The following is a 22191-nucleotide window of genomic DNA, read 5'->3' as shown; positions in this document are numbered from 1 at the left end:
TCAAAATACAACCTCAAACACGCTTATCTGAGGGGCAACTTGTCAGACAAGGCCAACTAGGCAAAATTCAAGTGACAGGCATGGATTATAGGAAATGACTTGATAGTGTAATGATTCGAAAACCAAGAACTGTGGTGCATGCCTTTAAGAACTCACTCTCTCAACACCATGATCATCAATTTGGTATATGGTTCCCCAAATTACAAAGGTAATGATACTAAAGGCAAGCATAACTCCAGTATGACAACAGGCAATAGAACATAAGGACCTAAACGCAAATTAAAAAAAAAAAAAAAAAAAAAAAGGTTTAACTCTATTTACAGTACAGGGCAATCACTGGACATTAAAAAAAGGATTCAGGGCTCAGAGGTTGAGCGCTGGGTTGCGAAGCTGCCTGATGCCTTTGCGGCACCAGTTCGATCCCCGGCTGCTCCCAGGCCACCGGAGGAGGGTCCCACATGGCGTGCAGACCTGTCCTGCCGCCCGCTGCTCCCCTCAGGAGTGTACTTCGGTCCTTCTGCCTGCTCTGCTCCCCGCTCTGGCTCTGGTGAATTCTCTCACCCTCCCGTACCTCTGACTGTACCCAGTGCTTGTATAAATAAATAAGTAAGTCTAAAAAAAAAATTAAAAAAAAAAAAGATTCAGAAAGTACTTTTTTAGATAGTATTTACTGATTTAAAAAAAAGTCCCACAAAAAAGTTCCAATTCCATTTCTTAGTTATCCTTCAGAATGTTCATATATGAGCATAAAGCTACTTATACAAAAATATTCATGACAAGGCTGTTTGCAAAAGAATGTAGGTTGTTGGCTGATATATATTTTACACATATATAAAATATACACAACACACATACATACACTTACATCCTTACTGAACTAAGGGAGGACAAATAAGGTGAAAAATATGAAAATTCAGAGGATGTCCAAGACAAAAGTGGAAAGCACCCAAATCCTGGGTAATACCATCAGGCTGCAGATCAAACCTCAAAGAAAAGAGGTAAAAATACTCTTTATAGAATTACCGTAGATGCAAACCTCTTAAGTGATTTTATTCAGACATTGAGAAGTTCTTTAAATGCTATTTTATAGTTTAAAATACGACATCACTTGTACTTATTTCCCCCCCTTCATTACAAATGAGGCTTTCCAATTGCTTGCAACAAGCTACAAAAAAAATTCCTTTCCATTCTAAGTGGCAATTTCATTACTTCTGACTTCATTAACATTTCTAGTATGGTCTCTGATTTTTGCCCTTTTTCTAACTAATTCCACTTTCATAATCAAGGTCATTTCTTTTTCTTTTTAAGATTTATTTATTTTTATACAAGAGCTGGGGTACAGGTCAGAGGCGCAGGAGAGTAAGAAGATTCACCAGAGGCAGAACAGGGAGCAGAACAGGCAGAGTGACTGAAATACACTGCTGAGGGGAGCAGTGGGCGAGGCTGGAGAGGTCTGCCATGTGGGAGTCTTCCTGGCCAGCTGGGGATAGAACTCGTGCTGAAGAGGCTGTGGATTGCTTCACAGTGTGGTGGCTCAACCCACTGTGCCACCAGGGAGGCACCGCAAGATCATTTCTAATCAGAGCTTTGAGGTTCTCTCCTCTTCTTTCAAAACTCTTAGAAATTGTTAAGATTTTTTTTTTTTGGCTTTAACGATGATTTCAAGTACTAAGATAATGGTAAAAATGATGAGAAGGGGATTGGGGTAGAATGTAAACCTTTGAATTCACCACCACATGAAGATCCCCATAATTACAGTGACTCTTTTCTATAGACTGTAAACCAGTCTCATTGTGGTAAATCATTTTTTTAAGAGTTAAGCATTCACAAGTCAAACAACAGATCTGAATGTTATTTGGAGGGCAAAAGGCATTCCTAGAGAAACATTTAAAAATCCTTGGGCCTCCCTCTTGGCACAGGCAGCTGAGCGCAGCGCTGTGAAGCTGTCCGCAGCCTCTGCAGTGCCGGTTCGATCCCCACTGGCCGCGGAGATGCCCACCTGGCGGGCAGACCTCTCCTGTCTCACCCGCTGCTCCCCTCAGCAGTGTATTTCATCAGTTTGCCTGTTCTGTTCTCCACTCTGTCTCTGGTGAATTCTCTCACCCTCCCACACATCTGGCCTGTACCCCAGTTCTTGTATAAAAAAAAATCGTTAAAAAAAAAAAAATCCCTAAGTTATAGCTTCTGATGATACAGCTGAAGTCAGGTACAAATCCAGAGTACCCAGAACACAGGTAAAAAAGGGTCCCAACTCAAAAAAGAGCAGTGCATATAATGGCTGGTTAGTCTTTTTTATCTTTCTGTTGCTCTGGGACAGTGACCAGCTATCATTTTCTTACTCAACTATTCCCCCTTTTCACAGGATCAGGACAGAAACATCTACTGGGGATGCTTCATTTGGAACAAGAAAAAAGAAAGTTTGCATTACAATACCCTTCCCTCTCAGACATGTCTGAATACCTTTGGTAACCAAAAGAGACATTAAAAAAGGAGAGGGAACAGAGTGAGGGAGAGAAGTTTCCTTGAGATTATTGGATACTCCTGTGTGCTTTTCCCCCTTGTCTTATTAAGCCTCATTCACTGTCCACTCTCTCCCATCAATAAAGGGTTCAGACATTTAAAATGAGGCTACTATAATAAAATACGAAGATAATTTGGAGTGCCAGAAAATATCTCTCATCCTTGCTACATACTACATACACTCAAAATATTTCAAAGGCTCTCCCTATGAGCCATTCACTAGAAATACATGGATGATGGATGATACAAAGATATGGTCTTTTTTCATCTAGAATTCAGTATATCATATATAGAGCCTAGATATCAAACAATCAAGTCAGGAAAAAAATAATACATACATACACAATATACACACAAAATCACAAGACATAGAGAAGCAAGCAAATCCGGGGGATAAGGAAAGAATACCACAAAAGAAGGGATACTTCAACTTAAAAGGCCCAAACTGAGGGTTGTAGGCAAAAAGGAAAACAGTATGGACAACACATGATGCCAAAAGGGAATCTAGTTTGTTGAAAAAAGTGAAAGTCTCTGAAGTGTAGCTTAAACTTCAATGCCACACTGACCTCAATTTCACGAAGTTTAGCTCGCTTTTCCTCACTCATTTCAGGATACTTAGAGAACTTGGACTCAGTTATTTCTTCTTTGATGGGATTAGAGTACAGATGATGTTCTTCAGATTTGGAACTTTGAGTATCATCTTCATCTTCACTTTCTTCTTCCTGACTTTAAAAAGAAGTGAAATACATTGTCAAGTAAATAAAAGAAATGTCAATTTTTAAATCTGGTTATTTTCTTTTCCACTGCCTTAGACTCTAAATAATACTGTCACTATTTAACCTTATGTTTGTAAGAGGAAAATTTACCACTAAAACATATCCTATAAAATATTGCATAAAACAGACGAATGTTTAAAAATTATTTTCTTCAGAAAAATTGAGCTTCAACATATAATTTAAAATATCTTACTTCTGTGTTAATGTTATCTGTGTGCCTTTCATCCTGCAAGTTAAATGAAATGAATAATCAATGCTTTCTGGAAACTCCACAGTTCAGAGTGATTACATGAAACAATGCTTAAAAAACCAAATGTTCACCTTTCCTTTAGCAGAGCCTATAAACTAAAAATTACATGAGTTTGTATCACACAGAATTACTAGAAACAATCAATGCTGCACGTAAAGACTATCTGATCAACATGCAATCCTAGGAGCAATATATAAACTTTTAATGTTTAGCACACATTAGTACTCATGTCATAGCTCGATATGAAAATTGAGCAGGTTCTATGTCAGATAAGAAGAAAATGAAAAGCTGAGTGATTACCATGGGTAAGGATACAAGGAAAAAAAATTCTCCTGCCCTAGGGCCTCCCCGGTGGCGCAGCAGTTGAGCGCTGGGTTGCGAAGCTGCCCGCAGCCTCTGCAGCGCCAGTTCGATCCCTGGCTGCTCCCAGGCCACAGGAAGAGGGTCCCACATGGCGTGCAGACCTCTCCTGCCGCCCGCTGCTCCCCTCAGCAGTGTACTTCGGTCCTTCTGCCTGCTCTCTCCCCGCTCTGGCTCTGGTGAATTCTCTCACCCTCCCACGCTTCTGACTGTACCCAGTGCTTGTATAAATAAATAAAATAAATAAATAAAAGTAAAAATCTTTAAAAAAAAAAAATTCTCCTGCCCTTCTAGAAACAATTGAGTGGAAATTGGCAGGCAACTATGTGTAAAGTGGTGGTCACTGCAAGAAAAGAATTAATAATACATTTCTGCAGCACAAAGGATGAAGGGGCTTTAAAAAAAAATCTGTATTCTAGAACTGAGCTTTATGTGTGTATATGGGCAAAATCTGGTAAAATCAAGTCATCCATGTACAAACTAACTCAGAATATTTATGTATACACCAAATTTCTTTTAAACAATATTTTGGTAAAAATGTTACTAGCCTAAAAAACATACCATTTTCCCTTTAACATCTGAACCTGTTAAGTCTTTATATGTTGGTATTTGGGTACTTAATATTCTACCATAAGTAAAAGTCCTTACCAACTTCTTTGCAAATAAAATTAAATTTGAGAGTCTGCTAAGACTCACACACTGAATAACAAAAAATTAAGTAAAGGCAGGATAAAAATAAAGTGCCAGTAACACATATTCAAAAAAAACATGGTAAAAAGAGCACATTGCTAGCATTTTAATTTCTCATCCAAAGGTATTCTGCAAAACATTACTAAAATGTTCTACAAACTTTATACTCTCAGAGTCCCACAAATTATTAGTACCGTATACAGGTACAAACTAATATAAAACTGAAATAGTCAAAATCATTCATAAAAGATAAAACCATATTCTCTTTGGGAATAAGTCTTTTACTTAGTATTTTTTACCAATTTGCCAGTTACTTCCTAAATGGTTTTAATTATTTAAAACAAAAAAATGACTTGTTTTATGGTGCATAAAAGTTTTACAAAGTATTTCAGATGTTCTTAAATAAGCTGCATGTATAAATACAAATATTTACTGAAGTATTCTGGAAATGATCAATCACTAAGGATGTGTCACAGATAATTAAATTGTGGTATGAGTGCAATGGAAATTTCTTAACCTATTCCAGTCTGTTGTTTACAATTCCCCCCCATTTTTTTTTTTTTTTGCAGTATCAAATATGCCTTGGTAAACATCCTTGTGTACTTGTCTGAATACTTGCTTCCAACCATAGATTAGTATAGAGCAGATAAATATATGGAATGACATGGGTTAATACCCACAGAACTTGAGTGAAAAGCCTGGATCACAGAATAGTATATATATTATATAATTTATATTTAAAATAGATATGCATGTTTTTATATACAGAGACTTAAATGGCTGCACACTAAATAATCACATAATTTAAGGCTTTAAGTGAGCTATCCTTTGATAATTTAAAATATAAATATTTTGCAACTCTTATAATTTTTCAGGGTCTGAGCAGATAAACAGTTTTGACTTCAACTCTTAGTTACCAATTCTAAATTCAGTATCAATTTCATCTTGCTTGTCTAAAAAAATGGAAAGTTAAGATTTCAAATCCAAATTTCTTCACAGAAGAAATTAAATTACTACTTGGAAATTTTCTCCAAAGCATCTGTCATACAAGTACCTATATATTCAATCATATTTCTGCCACAAATGCAATTAAGTACTAGTTTCTGGGATTCAGTCACTAGAGAGCAGCAGTGAGGTATAAGAAAATATCAAGGGACAGAAAATTGTACATGAAAAGTATTTTTCGGTGGCTACATATGTTCATCAAGTTATTTTTATTATCAGAATTTATTTGGAGTTCCTGAGAAAACTGAAAATATAAATTTCTCGTAATCCAATGCTTCACTGTTAACATTAAAATGCATTCACATTCTAAATATTAACATAAATATCAAATGTATGCAAAAAGAAATTTAATACCTTTGGAAATAAAACCAATTGAACTTTGAGTTCTGCGATGGCTTTTGTACTTTTTCTTTCCTCTAAATTAAATAATTATCTTGTGAGTTCATATACTCATTTTAAAACTGATTCTATGATGGTAAGAGATGTTGTTAATGATGGGATTACAGACATTAAAAAAAAGTTAAGAAAAACACTATTTAAAGCAAACTATTCTCAATTCCTCTATTCCTAAACAGCCTTCCATAGCTATTTCCATCAGCACACCATAGTTTTATTTTGTAAATATTTTGTCACAATAATTGCTGACTTGGTCTGATCACACCATTTCTGGAAAGATATCACTGTTGCCAAGTGTGTCTCATTATATCAAAACTTAATAGCATCGTCATAAAGCAGAGTTTTTCTTGGTAAGGTATAAACAAAAAGAAAAGCATTAACTTCTCATTCCATTTAAAAAAACCACTTTTTTTTGTAGAACCAAAACAATATTAGATGACAAAGATTTGAAAAAAATGCAGCTGACCATTTAGTAACTACAAAGTGAAAATGCAAAACCTAGTGTAGAAAAATAAACTCAAAAGCAAAGTGAAACGAGATGCATCAAGACCAGAAACCAAAAGCTCTTTAATTCACTGGAAAAACAATGGCACACTGAAAGTGATCCTCTTCACAAAATTTTATAAAAAGTGAAGTTTTCTTCTTCACTATTATTTCAAGCATACCTCTTAACGCACAAGGGAACAGAGAAGCAAGAAACAGTATATTCAAACTTAGATTCTTACTTTTGATTTTCTTCTTCTTCTGATTCTTCATGCTGGTCAAATAACTCCCATTTAGAAGTTGTAACAGCTGAATGGAGGGGGAAAAAGGATGTAATTTTATAAGGTAAATTAGCATTTTTCCAGTAGCATGGTAGAGGTCCTGCTTTAGAATTAAGTGTTTCTATCACTAAAGTTTTTATCTATATTCATTTTTTCTTTGAATAGCCACTAAATCTATTTCTTCCCTTATACCTACAATAAAATTTTATTTTAATTCATGAACAAATTGTGTTGTCATCCTTATTTTTGTGTTGGATAGTTACAATTTATTTCATTGGAACCTTTAAATTTTCACAATTATAGATTGTATGGGCTACGTATCCAACTAAGTATAAAAGGAAGGTCCAAACACTTCCCATAAAGTCAAGCATTATGGGAAGGTAACGTTTGATGTCTTTGAAACTGACCTCTAAACAGATTTCCATAAGTTTCCATCTACATTGTCTACTGAAATCCCTTAATCTAAAACGTTCAGAGGTCTCTCCAATTACCCTTACAGGTTCCAAACTGAAGGATTTAAAAAATATAACTGTTAACAGCAACAACAAAAAGCCACTAAATGTAATACAGTAATGTTGGGTCTTAAGGTTGAAACATGTTATAAAACATAAAACACAAACACCAATGATTAATTTTAAACACCCAATTTCTTAAAAGCTCCGTATTTACTGTTCTTCTACTCACCCTGTGCTTCCAATTCAGATTCATCTACAGCTTCCCATTTTGATGGGGCAACTTTAAATATAGGTTCATTCTTCTTTGAGTCTTCAGTCGCATCCACTATTGGGAAAAAAATGAGCCATTAACCCTACTAGAGGATGAGTTAACTTGAAGAGTTCGTGGATATTCACTATTATTAAAAAGTAAAATAAAACAACACAGACTAATAATGCTAGTTCATGAACAAAGACTACGATTAACACAATGATGTGCACCCGAGGTACAATTTTTAAAAGTATATACACACGATTTTTATGTAGATATGGTATTCGTGTGTGTGTGTGTGTGTGTGTGTGTGTATAAAAAAATTCAGAACAGGTTATTATTTTAGTCAAAAGGAGAAGTTAAGGAAGTAAATAAAATCCTTAATACTCTTACTTATTTTTAAACTATTAAATTAATTTACTATTCAGTATTTTAACATATAATTAATTCAAATGTACTGAAGATTGTGTACATTTTCTATATCCAAAAATGAGTTTAGGAAGTTAGGAAAACTGAACCTATAATTAAGGAAAATAAAAACACAGAACCAGGCACCTGGGATTATAAATACAATTGAGCACAAGACTTTGCCTATAGTTTTTTTCTGACAAGTATGACAAAACTTGAAGCCCTCCCTGGTGACCTAGGGTTTGACTCTCAAGGCTATCACCTCTACGGCCTAAGTTCGATCCCCAGGCAGGGAGTTAACCCACATATGGTGCAGCAGATATCTCCTGTCTTGCCCGCTGCTCCCCTTAGCAGTTTATTTCAGTAATCTGTCTGGTCTGCTCCCCTCTCTGTCTCTAGTGAATCCTCTCACACACACCCCAACACCTCTGGCCTACACCCCAGTTCTTCTATGAAAAATTAAAAAAAAAATAAATAGAACTTGGTAATATTTGAAGAGGCTGACCAAACTAACTAGAAATCCTGAAAACCCTTTTCTTGACACAGTCATATATATTACAGGACAGTGAAAAGCCAAAAACAAGACAGAAAAAATTAACACCTGATACCATAATCAGTAATGACAACCCCTTTCCTTATTAGCATGTATAGCAATTAAGAGTTTTGGAATGCGGGGGGGAGGAGAGGAGGGATTAGGATCAAATAAAGGGGGGTGGGAATTGTTTGGGGAATATAACCAAAATGAAAATGCATACATTGTGCAAAAATGAAAAAAGATATAAGAATTATATATAAAATTAAATTAAATTAAAAAGCAAAACAAAGTTTTGGAATCAATTTATTAGCCAGATTTAATCAGATTGAAATCTGAACTTACAAGGCACTCCATCAAGATCATCATCAAGATTCTTTATAGGGACTCCATCAAGATCATCGATGGGAGTAGCATCAATAGGAATTCCATCCACATCCTCTAGAGGTGCACCATCAAGCTCTTCCTCAATGGGAGCACCATCCAGATCATCTGGTACATCCTATAAAAACACACATACTATTGTAACATTTTCTTTTGCTTGCTAAAGTCATATTGCTACAATTTTGCAATCCAGTACAAGCCAAACAGGTGGATATTCATATTCACAAATCCAATGTGAAGACACAGTAAGAATATATTTAATTATCTAGTCTGACAAAGAAGCAGTCATTTGTGCACTATTTACCAAATATTTACAAAGTGCTGATTGATGCTAGATAACATAAGCAGTGCTGCAGATACAATAACAAGCAAAAATGAACTTGGTTTCTTGGTGCTACTTCTTGTTATTGAATACAGTGTAACTGAGGGGTGTGGAGAGTAAGGGCCAGTTGGTAGCCAGGCAATCAGACAATCACAATGATATACACATATTATAATTACAGTGACTGCTATTAGACTATAAATTGGTTTTACCTGAAGTGGTCAGAGAAGGCTCTATGAAGTTATTGCTTAACCGGAGATCTGAAGGATCCCAAATAAAGACAAGTTCCAGAAAGAGGGAAGAACATGTACAAAAGTCTATGGTAGGAGGAAGCACTGTACACTTAAGAAATTGGAACAGGAGGCCTCCCCAGTGGCCTAGAGGTTTGAGCACAGCACTGTGAAGCTGTCTGCAGCCTCTGCAGCGCGAATTCGATTCCTGGCCAGCCAGGGAGATTCCCACAGAGAGGCAGACCTCTCCTGTCTTGCCTGCTGCTCCCCTCAGCAGTGCTTTCGGTCCGTCTGCCTGTTCTGCTCCCACTCTGTCTCTGGTAAATCCTCTCACCCTCCCGTGCCTCTGGCCTGTACCCCAGCTATTATATAAATAAAAAATAAATCTTAAAAAAAAAAAAAAAAAGAAAAGAAATCGGAACAGGGACTATGTGGTTGGACAAGAGAGGTCACTGAGGAGGAGCTTATAGGAATGAAAATGAAAATACAATAGCTGAATTAAGGTAGTAGAAATGAAGATGAAGGATTCAAGAACCACTGAGAAGGTAAAAAGCAACAGAATAGTGATGAACAGAATCTGCTGCTGTTGCAGTACATACTTTCATGTACATATTTACTTAAAGTGCTATCTCTAACAAAATGCAATCATACTATACGTATATATACTGCTCTATTACTTGGGTTTTTTTCCTACTAACATAAACTTTTCCGTGTCATCAAATAAAAAAAGTCATCAATTTTCACGTAAGGACACAACAGAGAATTCCTGTTATCGTGAACTTCAAGTTCTGGGCTCTGGAATTTCACCAACAAAAATCTGCTCTTTAGCGGTAATCAATCGTTTTTCCACAAAGAAATTTACTTGTATCTGTATCATATCGCATCCACAGTGCCCCAGAAATTTAAAATAATCAGACAAATACAACAAATGCCTACCTCTGTTTCCTTTTCTTCAATAATATTTACAAGTCCTAAGAAAATATTTTGTAGTTTGATCAAAAATGGCTCTGGATAAATTGCCCAATCTTCCCATGCTCTGAAGCAGGTCATTACTCGTTGCTAAATCAATTAAGAAAAAATAACCAATTATTATTTAGGGCTGTATGTCTCAAACTTCTCATGAGAATGACCATCACAGTCTGCTAATTTTCCTTTATAAACCAACATCTTTTTAAAATTTAAAGAAAATAACTTACTATTAACATATTTTAAAGAAATCAATGCCATCTTCCAATTAAAAAGTAAAAACTAAAATTAAAAGTAGTGAAAAATAATTAATAACTGATCAGACCACCTAAGATCAATGTCCCATGCCACTAGTAGATACATATGAAGCCATGTTCTGGGAAACACTAGCTTAGAAACTTAATGTAAACCTGTCTATATCAAGTAGCCAAATCAAGTAGCCAGGTTTTGATCCAAAGTCTTGAATGGTCCAAAGAAGGACTTTCTAATGCTGGCTAACACTACTCTCTATTACATCCCTAAACTCTTCCTTAAACCTGACTTTTTGTCAAAAATTTAAGGTTTAAAAAAAAAAAAAAAAAGGCAGTGGAATTGCTTGTTTGAATCCCCTAAATAGTGGGGAGCACTAGACATCTTCCAAATTGAAAAAATTTCCTTAGTAAATCTATTTATTAAATTTTAATTAAATATTTTGAGTGGTTTCTCTTAACAGTGATCCACAGCTTAAGAGGCTATTAAAAATTAGTACCTGGATATACTTCCTAAACATGAATAATGAAAATGTTCCTAATCCAGCCAAATTACATACAGCATTACAAAAAAGTGAGCTGCTGACTGTGTCTTATAAGATGACTAATATTTAAAATATTTAAATAAAACACTTCAAACTAAAGCAAATATACTAGGATATTATATTCTTAAATTTCAGACTGAAGATAAAATGGCAGTACATTTTCAAACAAGTTTCTCAAACATGCCAGTTGTCTTAGCTGATGTACTTTCCTAGTCCTCCATTGTGCTTCCCAGTTCCCATCCCATTTAAAACACTAAAGCAAAAAATAAATAAAACAGTGAACATACCTTAAAATTTTCAGACTGCAAATGGCCTTGAATCGTACGATAGGTAGCATTGAGGTCTGAAAATATCTGACATAACTTTGTTTCAAAACTGAAATTTAAATAATATACTCTTTACAATAAAATTTGTTTCAAAATCCCCATTCATTTCATTATGGTAGCCCTCTTAAGCTTAAAAAGAAAAAACTTAGAATTACTTAAAAAAAAAAATCAAGAAATGGGTAAACTCAAAAACTGTAACTGAATTATTTTAACACCTATTATTTTGTACTTTATGCCTGAAAATAACCTAAAGAGCCTTAAAAATGAGTTCTCTTGATTAGTAAGGAATTTCACACATCTAAGATACTTTGAGCCATCTTATCCAACCTCTTTGTTTTATAAAATTAGAAATGGGAAAGTGACCTGAGGCAAAAAAAAAAAAAAATACTCCAACAGCAGAGTACAGATTATTACCTGAAAAACATCAAGTATCACGGGGAACTCAGGAAGAATTCTATATTAATTACAGTACAGCAACATAACTTCCTATTGCCTTGGGAAACATTAACAATGAACTAAAATCAATACAGGGATGAGCAGAGAGAACACAGAGCCTATGAATAATTAATGTTCTGTCTTTGGTCTTTTTATGTTTTCCATTATTTTTATTATTTCACCTATTTATTATACTCATGAGTATATGCAACAAAAATAAAATGTTTTACATTTTCCCACTTTTTCTTTATCAATAGCTAAATCAGGAAACTTTTATGAAAACTTTCAAAACACTAATATAGCTTAAAGTGGTTTAGACCAATGAATATAATTCAATTTATTAGAAAATTCTATAAACTATGAAGAAATTTAAATTATTTCTTATTATTGAAGGGTGATAATTAAAACAATCCTTGAATTATTTACCTTTAAATATTTTATTTCAGGAATACCAACTTACATCATCATACTTACAATTTTCTATAATATGAAGCATTGGCAACTTTGGCTGAAGAATTGTACAAAACATCAGAAACCAAATATAATCTGGCAATCTAGAATATGAAAAGATTAACATAAAATAGATTAAAATTTAAAATTATCAGCAAATCCACCTAGAAAAGTCCCACAATGAATTTTTTTTAATTAGTGACACACAGTTGATGTTTCACTGTAATTTAATCATCACCACTAATTAGTAACAGTCATAAGAAATTCATCACCATAATGATGACTGTGGAAAGGATAAAATATGTAGCTCATTTATATTTCAACCTGTTGATTGATTTGTTAATTAACATAGCAAGTTTCCCAGGCAGAAGAAAAATAAGACTGCATGGGATGGAAAAGATTTCTTTAGTTTGTTTCTTCAAGCAAAAAAAGAAGTCAACTATTACCTCTCCTTTACTTAACTGTTTCATAAAGAGAAATGATGCCATACCTTTTTGGGAAGGGGAGTCTTTAAGATGGATAATGACTCAGTAATGCAATCCACTATTTCTTCAGCAGCTTCAGCATTATTAAGACAGAAAACCATTGCATCTCCAATATCATTTTTTCTTGGGGTCAACCCCCGCAAGATTTCTTCTAATTTATCCCTCTGTCTGAATACAAATTTTAATTTATAAATATATTTACAGATACAAATTTCAAATGCCATTAGTTTTTACTCAGAAACTAGTTTCTTGAAATCCCGCTCAGATTTCTGAAGGCTAAAATGTGTTAAATCTGATTTGTGCTAAAGTTTCCAAAATATATAACATTTTTTTGGGAAGAACTTACATAGAGAAAAATACTTTTCCTGTAATAAAGAGTTCCAGCAATTTTTAATTTACAAATTAAGTACATTTAAAATTACAGGCATTTTTTCCAAAAGTCTCCACGAGTGCCCTTGCCCTATAACCCATCACATCAAAAAGAATCTTCATATTCTTTACTGTTCTTTGATACAAGTCTATGTGCTCCTTTAACACTTCTGCACAGGACAGTCTAAAGCAGAGGTTGATAAACTTTTTCTGGAAAGGATCAGAAAATAAGTATTTTAGGCTCTGCAAGCATATGATCTCTGCTGCAGTTACTCAACTGTCACTCTAACGAAGCAGCCCTGGACATGTAAAGGAATGGGCGTGATGGTGTTCCAATTAAACTATGCAAAAATAAAAGTCACCAGATTTAGCTTGTAGACGGAGTTTGCAGAGCTCTAAAAGAATGTAACAAGGTCTATAAACCTTCAAAAGCAAATGTATTCTCAAATACTATAGGTTCACCATTAGAAAATGCTCACTAAAAAAGGGCAACAATGCAACTAGTATTGGTTCATAGATTATGCAGAGAAATATATAATCCTGTATGATAAAAATTCTTTCAACCCATTTTTCCTATCAAGTATACAGACTTCCTCTGAACATGCAATCATTAAATTTGTATTCACTTCTTAAACCAGGCTAAGTGCACTATTTCAGTGCTGACTGAGCACTAGCAGTAACAAACATTTAGAGTGGCCACATATTGCAAATTCTGCGGAGAGGGTTTACACAGTCAACCATCTCATGCACTAAACCACACAGTAACTTCTACTCTTCATGTTGCATTCAGAGGCAAGAATTCTATGAGTTCCTATATAATTTCTGTATTTCACAGCTAGAGAAAGAAGTCAACAACAGCTTTAGTGATACTAATTTTAATCAGTAAAGAGATCAAGGTCAGCAGAACATACATTAATACTTGCCAAGATGTTTAAAATTACATGGCATTTGATGAAAGCTGTTTCTAATTTACACACTCACAAGTTAAAAAAAAAATTTCACTTTAGATTTAATATCTTGATTATTAATTGAGGTAACCATTAAGGCAACTTTTCTGAATATGAGAAAGGAAAAGAATCTTACTCTTCCTTAAGTGCTCCCTTTTTACTAGGTTCCTCTACAAAAGCTTCTGTTTCTTGCTCTTCTGACATCCCATGCAGATATGGATTTAATGGTGGTGGTCTCCAAAAAGATCCATTTTTGAACATACGAAAATCTTCCGTCCGCCACTTAGTTGGAGAATCCCCCTATCAAACATATCCAGACTGTTGTTAGAAAGAGCTAAAATTACCTGCATTACAATGAAGGGTCTAAACCTCAGAATCAAAATAAACAAAGTAACTGATTCTACTTGCCTGCAGAATAGAATAAAGTTTCCACCTATAGTAAACATGGGCTGGTGTCTGGTTTTCAAATAAGAACCTAAAATAAAAAAATCAAACATTCTTTAGTGAAGCCCTGCCTTGAATATAAAACAAATGAGAACTATTATTTACCTACTTAGTTCTAAAGAAAACCAAAAACAAAGATCCCTGAAAAGAAATAGTCACCCACTGCCATCTACCCTCTTTCTCACCCCACTTCAAGTGGCTCTGTGACTGACTTTAACACTCAGGAGATCTGCACACATTTTGCTGAGTCTTACAATCAATTTTACCAAACACTTCTGTGATAGATACTGTGACTAGCAATGAAAAAATTTTCCCAAAATAAATTTGATAAGTACTGGCTTTAAACTACTGAAGAATGTTAAATGAATGTCAGCGATACCATGGCTATTCTGAAGATAAGCAATTTCCTATAATCATATGTTCTACTCTATCTCACTTATGAAAGATTCTTTCCTTAAAAAGCATAAGAAAAAGTAATTTCCTTCATAGAAATGCTAAGAACAATGCTATTTATTTAATTAAATCAAAGTCAGAGATAAAAGACCCAAGTCCATTCTACAGACATACCTCAGAGATAATACAGTTCAGTTTCAGATCACAATAAAGCTAATGTTATTATAAAGCGAGTCACACTAAATTTTTGGTTTCCCATGCATATATAAAAGTTCTGCTTACACTACACTATAATCTAAAATGTGTAACAGCATAATTTTTTTCAAAAAGTACATAACTTAATATAAAAATACTTTATTGCTAAAATATGAAAAAGCAAGCACACTGTTGGAAAATGGCACCAAGAGACTTTTTACAAACACTCAATTTGTAAAATGCGCCAGTATCTGTGAAGTGCAATGAAACAAAACACAATAAAACAAAATACCTGGCAGTCTTATTAAACCTGCCTCTCATCTCATTGAAAAGATAACCCATACTTTTAGCTTTCTTCTTAGAAATATCTTTAATTGCCAAAAATAAGTTAAAATATTTTTAAGTGCATACCTGAGAACAAAATGTGCTGTATACATGCAATGGGATATTATTCAGCATTAAAAAGTAATGACATCTGCTATAAAATGGATACACCTCGAAGACATTATGCTATGTGAAATAAATCAGTCTCAATAGTACAAGCACTAGCTACATGAGGTACCTAGAGTAGTCCAATTCAAAGAGACAGAAAGGAGAATCATGGCTGCCAGAAGCTGGGGCACAAGGAAATGGGGATTTTAAGGTGCACAAAGTTCCAGTTATGAAATATGGGAAAAGTTCTGAAGATGGATAATAGTAATGACTGCACAACAGTGTGAATGTACTTTATGCCAATGAAGTGCACGTGTAATAATGGTAAATTTCATGTTATTTTGTATCTATTATAATAAAAAAAAAAAAACCACACACCTGAACATAGGATTGTTGATTTCTCTGTTCATAATCATCGCTTCAAACATTGGCCCTTCACGTACAACAAACTCTATCATTCGATGTATCAGGGCGAGCAAATTCCTACAACAACAACACAGTTAAAGAAAATGGATTCAGACCTACCACTATATAAAACTACACTTCACCTAAGTTACTATAATTGTGCAGAAAAAGATTATTCTGCTGACTAATACAGACTTTTATACCAAAAATGTAACCTGGAGCATTTGTTAATGTCTTGTGCATTAAGGAGTGGGGCAGTGGGGGCAGGGGACTGGAAGGGGAAGGAAAGGTGAAGGGAGGGTGGAACACCACAACACAGATTCATAGTAATAAAGATTTAATTTTCTAAATACCACTTAATTTTATTTACCAAATGTAAAACATTAAATTATGAATCACAACTAACTGGAAAGCTGCAAATATATACAATCAGTAACTTGGAGCTTACATATTATCATAGCCATCTAAACACTTGCACACTATCTCAATTTAAAATATTCCTAAATCAAGTACTTTTGAGGTGGTACTGAAATATTTTAAACATAACTATAATTTATAAAAATGCAAAACTATTTAACAAGTGTAAGGCCTGATTTAATAAAAAAAAATCCATCCAACTCCTGTACTTTTCTTGTACACATATAGCAGATGGAGTTTTTATTGAATCTGACCTTTTATGAGGCAATATCCCTTTGGACCACAGTTCAAACTTGACATAATTCATGACATGAATAATTCTGTGTATGATCAATCAATGAAGGCAATTATATTTCCAAAGTCTTAAATAAATGGAGTCCTCTCTCCAAAGTATTAAAAAATAAGGGACATGGTGAGATGCCTTCTCCAATGTAAGTTAAAAATAAACATGTGAATAACTTTTTAGTGTAGTCATTTTATTGGCTGGGCTCATACAGAGTCTTTATTTTTTAAATCTAAAGCTGGGTTGTAAGTCATATTAGATACTTTATTAGATTCCAAATACAATTTTAGACACTGATAAGTCAGGCAAAAATGACTCAGCTGCTTTTGATTGCTCATTTCACCAGTCCCCCCTTCTACAGAGAGTTGGCAAACAACAATTGGGAAAAGCAAAAGGATATTGGCTCTTGGTACAAGGTACATACTAAATAAAACCTTTAGCATTCCCAGTTCAAATTAAATTCAGGTAAGTGCTAGAATGTAAATAAATATATAGTTATATAGAGTAAGACAGATTTTTTTTTAGCTCTATAAAGCTCTGTTTCAGAGTACATAAACAGTAAAATAATTTATCTCAATGTGATTATAATTTTTTTTCTCACATTTTTCAAACCAAGTTACTTAGGTGGACACTAATTCTCTACATAGTGAAAAAAGTGAATTTTTTGACCCTCCCCCAAGGAACCTAAGTGAGGTCAAAAAAATCATATGAAAGTTTGAATCTTTACAAAGGGGAACTATAGATATATTTAAAACTATTAATTCAACCTCATTTTGTTATAACAAAAAACCAAAAACATCACTTAATTTTAAATCTAAAAAATTTTTTCTGAGAATTATTAATTGTTCTGCAAATATGCAATTTTTGATATAGTAATCAGAATGTATTCTCAGCATCCATATAGTTACTTGACATTACTTTGAAGGAAGGGAGATAGTGTAAAGTTATCATTCAATTCCAAAACTCCCACTGATGAGTGTCAAACTAAAGTGAAGGGAAATTTTATGTATCATAATATATAGAATCAATTCCTAGATGGACAAATACTATACATCCAGAAACTTATATATGAATTAAGTCAAAAGCAACTTGACTTCAGTATTAAAGATAGATGAAAAATGGTTTAGCAAGTTTAAAACAATGGATTCATTGTAATGAGTCAAGACTTTTCAGCAAAATGTATACTCAAAATTTTATTTAGAATAAGCTGAGCCACTGTGAAGCTACTGCTGGATATGTGCCTTTTGAATGCTACAAAAATACTTTCCTGTGAATGCTTTATCAGTGGAAAAAAAAAACTCACTAGTTTTAAACAGGCTTGTAACTGGTAAATCTCTTTTTAGAAAATTTAAAGTTTAAAAGAAGTTTTAAATTGTTTTATCTGATTACTTAAAATCAAAATCTGACAATTATTTGCTGCTAACCTGAATTCAAAACTACTAAAGAATTGTAATTACTGTTTTTCCTTAAGGATTTTGTGTTTAATTTCTTATTTAAAAAAGGATGACTTTTCTATCAGAATGGAACAGTGTAGTACAAAAAGATGATATACTTTAAAGTGCATTATTTTATTTTTAAATGGTAATTATCTTATTCTGGGCAACAACAACAAAAAAAAAAAAACAAAAAAAAAAATGTCTCTCAGTTATAATAAAACCACATTTATTGGAGTCGATCGTACCAATGTCTGGTCAAAAACTGTATACTTTCCCAATCCATCCCATGATGTTTTCCTGGTCCCCCGCTGCCGCAGACAGTTCAGCTGGTGTTGCTCACCAAGGCCAATGTCAAAGAGAATTTGGTATTCTTTTGTGTTCATTTATTATTCAACCAGTGTTGTGTTCCTGTGTTTGGGAAAAGGCTTAGCTTGACTGAGCAAGAGCATACCTAGAGCATGAATTATCCTGCTTTAACTTTATGTTGAAAAAGAAAAAAGATGAAAAAAGGAAAATGAAAGAATTCCAAAGACTTCTGTTATTTAAAAAAAAGTTTCTAGTATGTTCAATGTTCATGAAAATAGGAATCTCTTCAAAAATTCAATTAGGAAAAAACAAAGCTATGTCTGCAAGTGAGATCTCAAACTAAGGTTGCATCATTAGACATAGATAATTCAAAAACCAAGATAAAGTAACAATTGGGTGAAATTGTAACATTATCTAAAATTTATGATACATTTAAAACACCTATATTCCTCATAGTAGTCTAAAACAATACTAACAACTCCAGGTTAAATCTATTAAACACATTCTAACTACTAATGACATAAAATTCCCTTCATTGTTAACAAAAACAAAAAAAAGATAATGACATAAAATTGCAAAGTATACTAAAGTTAAATTTCACATATCCCCCCAAAAAAAATAGTGGGAAGGAACCATTGCTCAGTCAAGATACCACCTTTTCCTCAACACCATTTTTTTTTAAATTCAGAAGGGGATATTGTCTATATTTAGATCAGTAATAATAAAGAAAAACATGTACCTTTCTGTTGGGATAACCACTTTGACTATGGCTTGCGACAGAGTCTGTATATGAAGTCACATCAGATAATAAACATAGAATATGTGAGTATTGTTAACAAGTAACAAGCAAAAATATACATATGCATTGAAAATACTAAACATCTAATCACAAGTTTTGCAGGCAATCACTGCATTTGAAGTAATTATACACTAAGCAATTACATAAATGCAAATGGATGTGTTCAGTGAACAATAAATGTTCACCAAATGCAAAGAATCAGAACATTCCTGCCAGAATGCACATCAATGCACTGGAATAAGTACTACACTGAGAATTATCAGATAAAGATTTTAATTTGTGAAATAATTACTGTTTGCCTCTGACCATACATTTTGCTACTTTGTTCCCAAGCCTTTAAAACCAGCCCTGCCATTTTAAGTGTAATTAATTCATAATAGAACCAACAAATTCTTATAGCTTGAAATTAAGTTGGTTTTATGTTTAATAAAAAGAAAATACTCACCCTTTGCTTTTACTAGAGTAGTTAACTGTTTTTTAAAAAAAACCACATATGCTCTCAAATAGTCTTAATATCTCAGATCTTGAGAACTAAGTTATCTAGCTGCCATCCAAACAGTTTTAACTATTTAGGAGGTCTTTCTAATTGAAAAGCCACTTAGCCAAATACAAAGTACCACTTTTTCAGAACAAAGTAAATTTAGATACTGCACTTAAGCAAACCTGGATACAACAATGGACAAAGGGAAAAAAAAACTTTTAAGTAGTCAAAAAAGGAATGATAGCCACAAATAAAAATATGACCTAGTATTTCAATATAGGGTCTCCATGGGCTAAGGCAGGGAACACATCTACTTATTTAAGAGTTGCCAAACAGAATTACACACATATTTTCTATGAAATTGTTGAAAAGAAATACTACCACAGATTTAGTATTTACAAATTAGATGCAGCCCTATGTACATTTTTTTAATTACCTTCTCAAAATCCTCCTTGTTTTTAGGTGGTGGTAACATGGGAGCATTAGGGTTTTTTAACCGTTCTCTAGGCTGCGCATTAAAAGGCAGTCCTGATGGAGGTGGGGGAAGCGTATGTTCCATCATAGAAGGCGGAATGTATATTGGATGTGGAGGAATAGGTACAGCTTTTCCCCAACCTAACTTCATTTCAAAAGACATAATCATCTTTCCTACAAGAAAGAAAAGAAAGGTCAGCTTATTACCTCTTGAAAGATTTCTGGTGATGTACATTAATTTTCACTTTCAACCTATTTCTGGTCCTTTTTTCCCCCTTAAGAGTTTTCATAAAAACTTTTCAGAGGCAAGAGAAAGACTGAATTCTCTATAAATGGACAATAAAAACTTCTCACCATTTAAGTTTTTTAAAGCTCTTTCAGCATCTCTTCTATTCATAAAGGCCACAAAACCACAATTTCTCTCTCGCGCTCTTTCTTCATCAGTTCTAGGCCACATAATTTTCACACTGGCTAATGGTCCAAATCTTCCAAATTCTTGGCACAGCATTTCTTCATTCATCTAGTACAAGATTTAAGAGTTTTTTAATATTCAAAAATGAAAGGGAAAAAATTCTAAATGACAGAACGCAAAGTCATTTTTGCAAAATGAAAATAGACACATTAAAACTACTTTCCACGTAAGTACCTATAAAGGTATTATCCTGTCCTCATTTACCTGCCCTCATGAAGTATTCACAAATTATCTTACTAGAATCATTATGTGTTACATAAACAAACAGGCAAGATGAAGAGGCTGGATAGCTGGAGAAATCAAAAGCACGCCTTTACCTCACCCTTCTCCATTTTCTCAAGTCTTTGCATCTAAAATAAGCTGTTCTAAAGCAAATGATGATCTGCTTAGGGATTTAACAGCTTTTTTCCAGGCAGCAATGATTACCACATTTAAAGCAAAAAGGAAAATATTTGTTGGTAATGAAAAAAGGGTTCTGATCACCTTCTCTTTTTCTATCACCTAGCTACCAGTTGAATCAAAAACAGAAAATGGGAAGCATGCAATGAGGTCCAATAAATGTGATTTTTAAAAAGAACATTAGTATGTATAACCACCACTATATTCCCAATAACACAAAAGCAGTGAAGCAGGAAAAATTAAAAGATAAAAGATAAAACCACAAAATACTAGTTTGCTATCATGAGAAGAAAAAGGAAAACCATAAGGAAGCAAGCTATGAGTCACAAAAGGGTAGTTTCAAATACTGTCTACCACTGGTTAACAGAATCAGCACCTAGTAAAACATTTAAAATTGACATTATAGTCCAATTTCAGAAAAAGGATATAAGCCCTTAACAATTACAGCAAGATAATTTGGACCAGACCATTAAGTCTCAATTTTACAAGATAATTTTAGGGACTATTTAGTTTCATGAAATTTGCTTTCTTCATTTTCTTGACTTTATTTTTTGACTGAATGAGTGTCATTTTCTTCCAAAAGTACAAAGTATTATCAAACAACACTTATCTTAATTTTATATTACCTGTGGATTAATGTTTCCAAGGTATAAATTAGTAGTGCTTGGGTCTCCTACATCATGTGAGCCTGGTGCATAATCATCAAGAACTAGAGCAAAGACAAAAACAGATTACAACCTGCAAAATACAAAGTCTGGATAATTTCTATTAATCAAAAAAGCAAAAAACTGTATTACCACCAGATGATCTATTTCTTCTTGAAGGTGCATCCACTTTAAAAGAAAGGAAAACAATTCTTATTTTTTAGAATAATTAACCACATATATCAACATTAAAATAAATGTCACTTACTAGAACGACGCTGACCATCAGAATCTGACTGAGGAGGCTCAAATCGACTTAACCTGCCTTTTGTTTTATGTCGCTCATCACGTTCTTCTTGAATTCTGTTGAAAATATTTATAATAACTAATAATGAGCCAAAATGTGTTTGTTCACATTTAGTTAAGAAGAGAACGTATCCAAATACCATTTAATAAGAATAAAACTTATCCAGGTACCATATTAAATAAACTGAAATA

The 22191-nt window shown here is 33.6% G+C and overlaps 1 protein-coding gene across 5 annotated transcripts in view; it reads right to left on the bottom strand.

The window, feature by feature from the left end:
• U2SURP (U2 snRNP associated SURP domain containing) overlaps positions 1 to 22191 on the bottom strand; it is a gene marked incomplete at both ends in the record, with an annotated part of 45368 nt that overhangs the window by 4925 nt on the left and 18252 nt on the right. For 2 of the 5 annotated variants that reach the window (XM_084231176.1, XM_084231174.1), the window contains 17 exons: positions 3087 to 3246; positions 6723 to 6789; positions 7446 to 7541; positions 8752 to 8908; positions 10279 to 10401; positions 11389 to 11476; positions 12337 to 12416; positions 12803 to 12965; positions 14250 to 14413; positions 14522 to 14588; positions 15956 to 16060; positions 19164 to 19207; positions 20141 to 20352; positions 20533 to 20698; positions 21676 to 21758; positions 21847 to 21882; positions 21962 to 22056. In XM_084231176.1, the coding sequence (XP_084087302.1) occupies positions 3087 to 3246; positions 6723 to 6789; positions 7446 to 7541; positions 8752 to 8908; positions 10279 to 10401; positions 11389 to 11476; positions 12337 to 12416; positions 12803 to 12965; positions 14250 to 14413; positions 14522 to 14588; positions 15956 to 16060; positions 19164 to 19207; positions 20141 to 20352; positions 20533 to 20698; positions 21676 to 21758; positions 21847 to 21882; positions 21962 to 22056 (1906 nt within the window). Of the gene's footprint in view, positions 1 to 3086; positions 3247 to 6722; positions 6790 to 7445; positions 7542 to 8751; positions 8909 to 10278; positions 10402 to 11388; positions 11477 to 12336; positions 12417 to 12802; positions 12966 to 14249; positions 14414 to 14521; positions 14589 to 15955; positions 16061 to 19163; positions 19208 to 20140; positions 20353 to 20532; positions 20699 to 21675; positions 21759 to 21846; positions 21883 to 21961; positions 22057 to 22191 lie in introns of those variants that run through there. The other 3 variants (XM_084231173.1, XM_084231175.1, XM_084231177.1) reach the window with 2 other exon arrangements.

This window comes from Talpa europaea (assembly GCF_964194135.1).
Source record: "Talpa europaea genome assembly, chromosome: 4".
NCBI lineage: Eukaryota > Metazoa > Chordata > Mammalia > Eulipotyphla > Talpidae > Talpa > Talpa europaea.
This window is presented reverse-complemented; position numbering and strand designations above follow the sequence as displayed.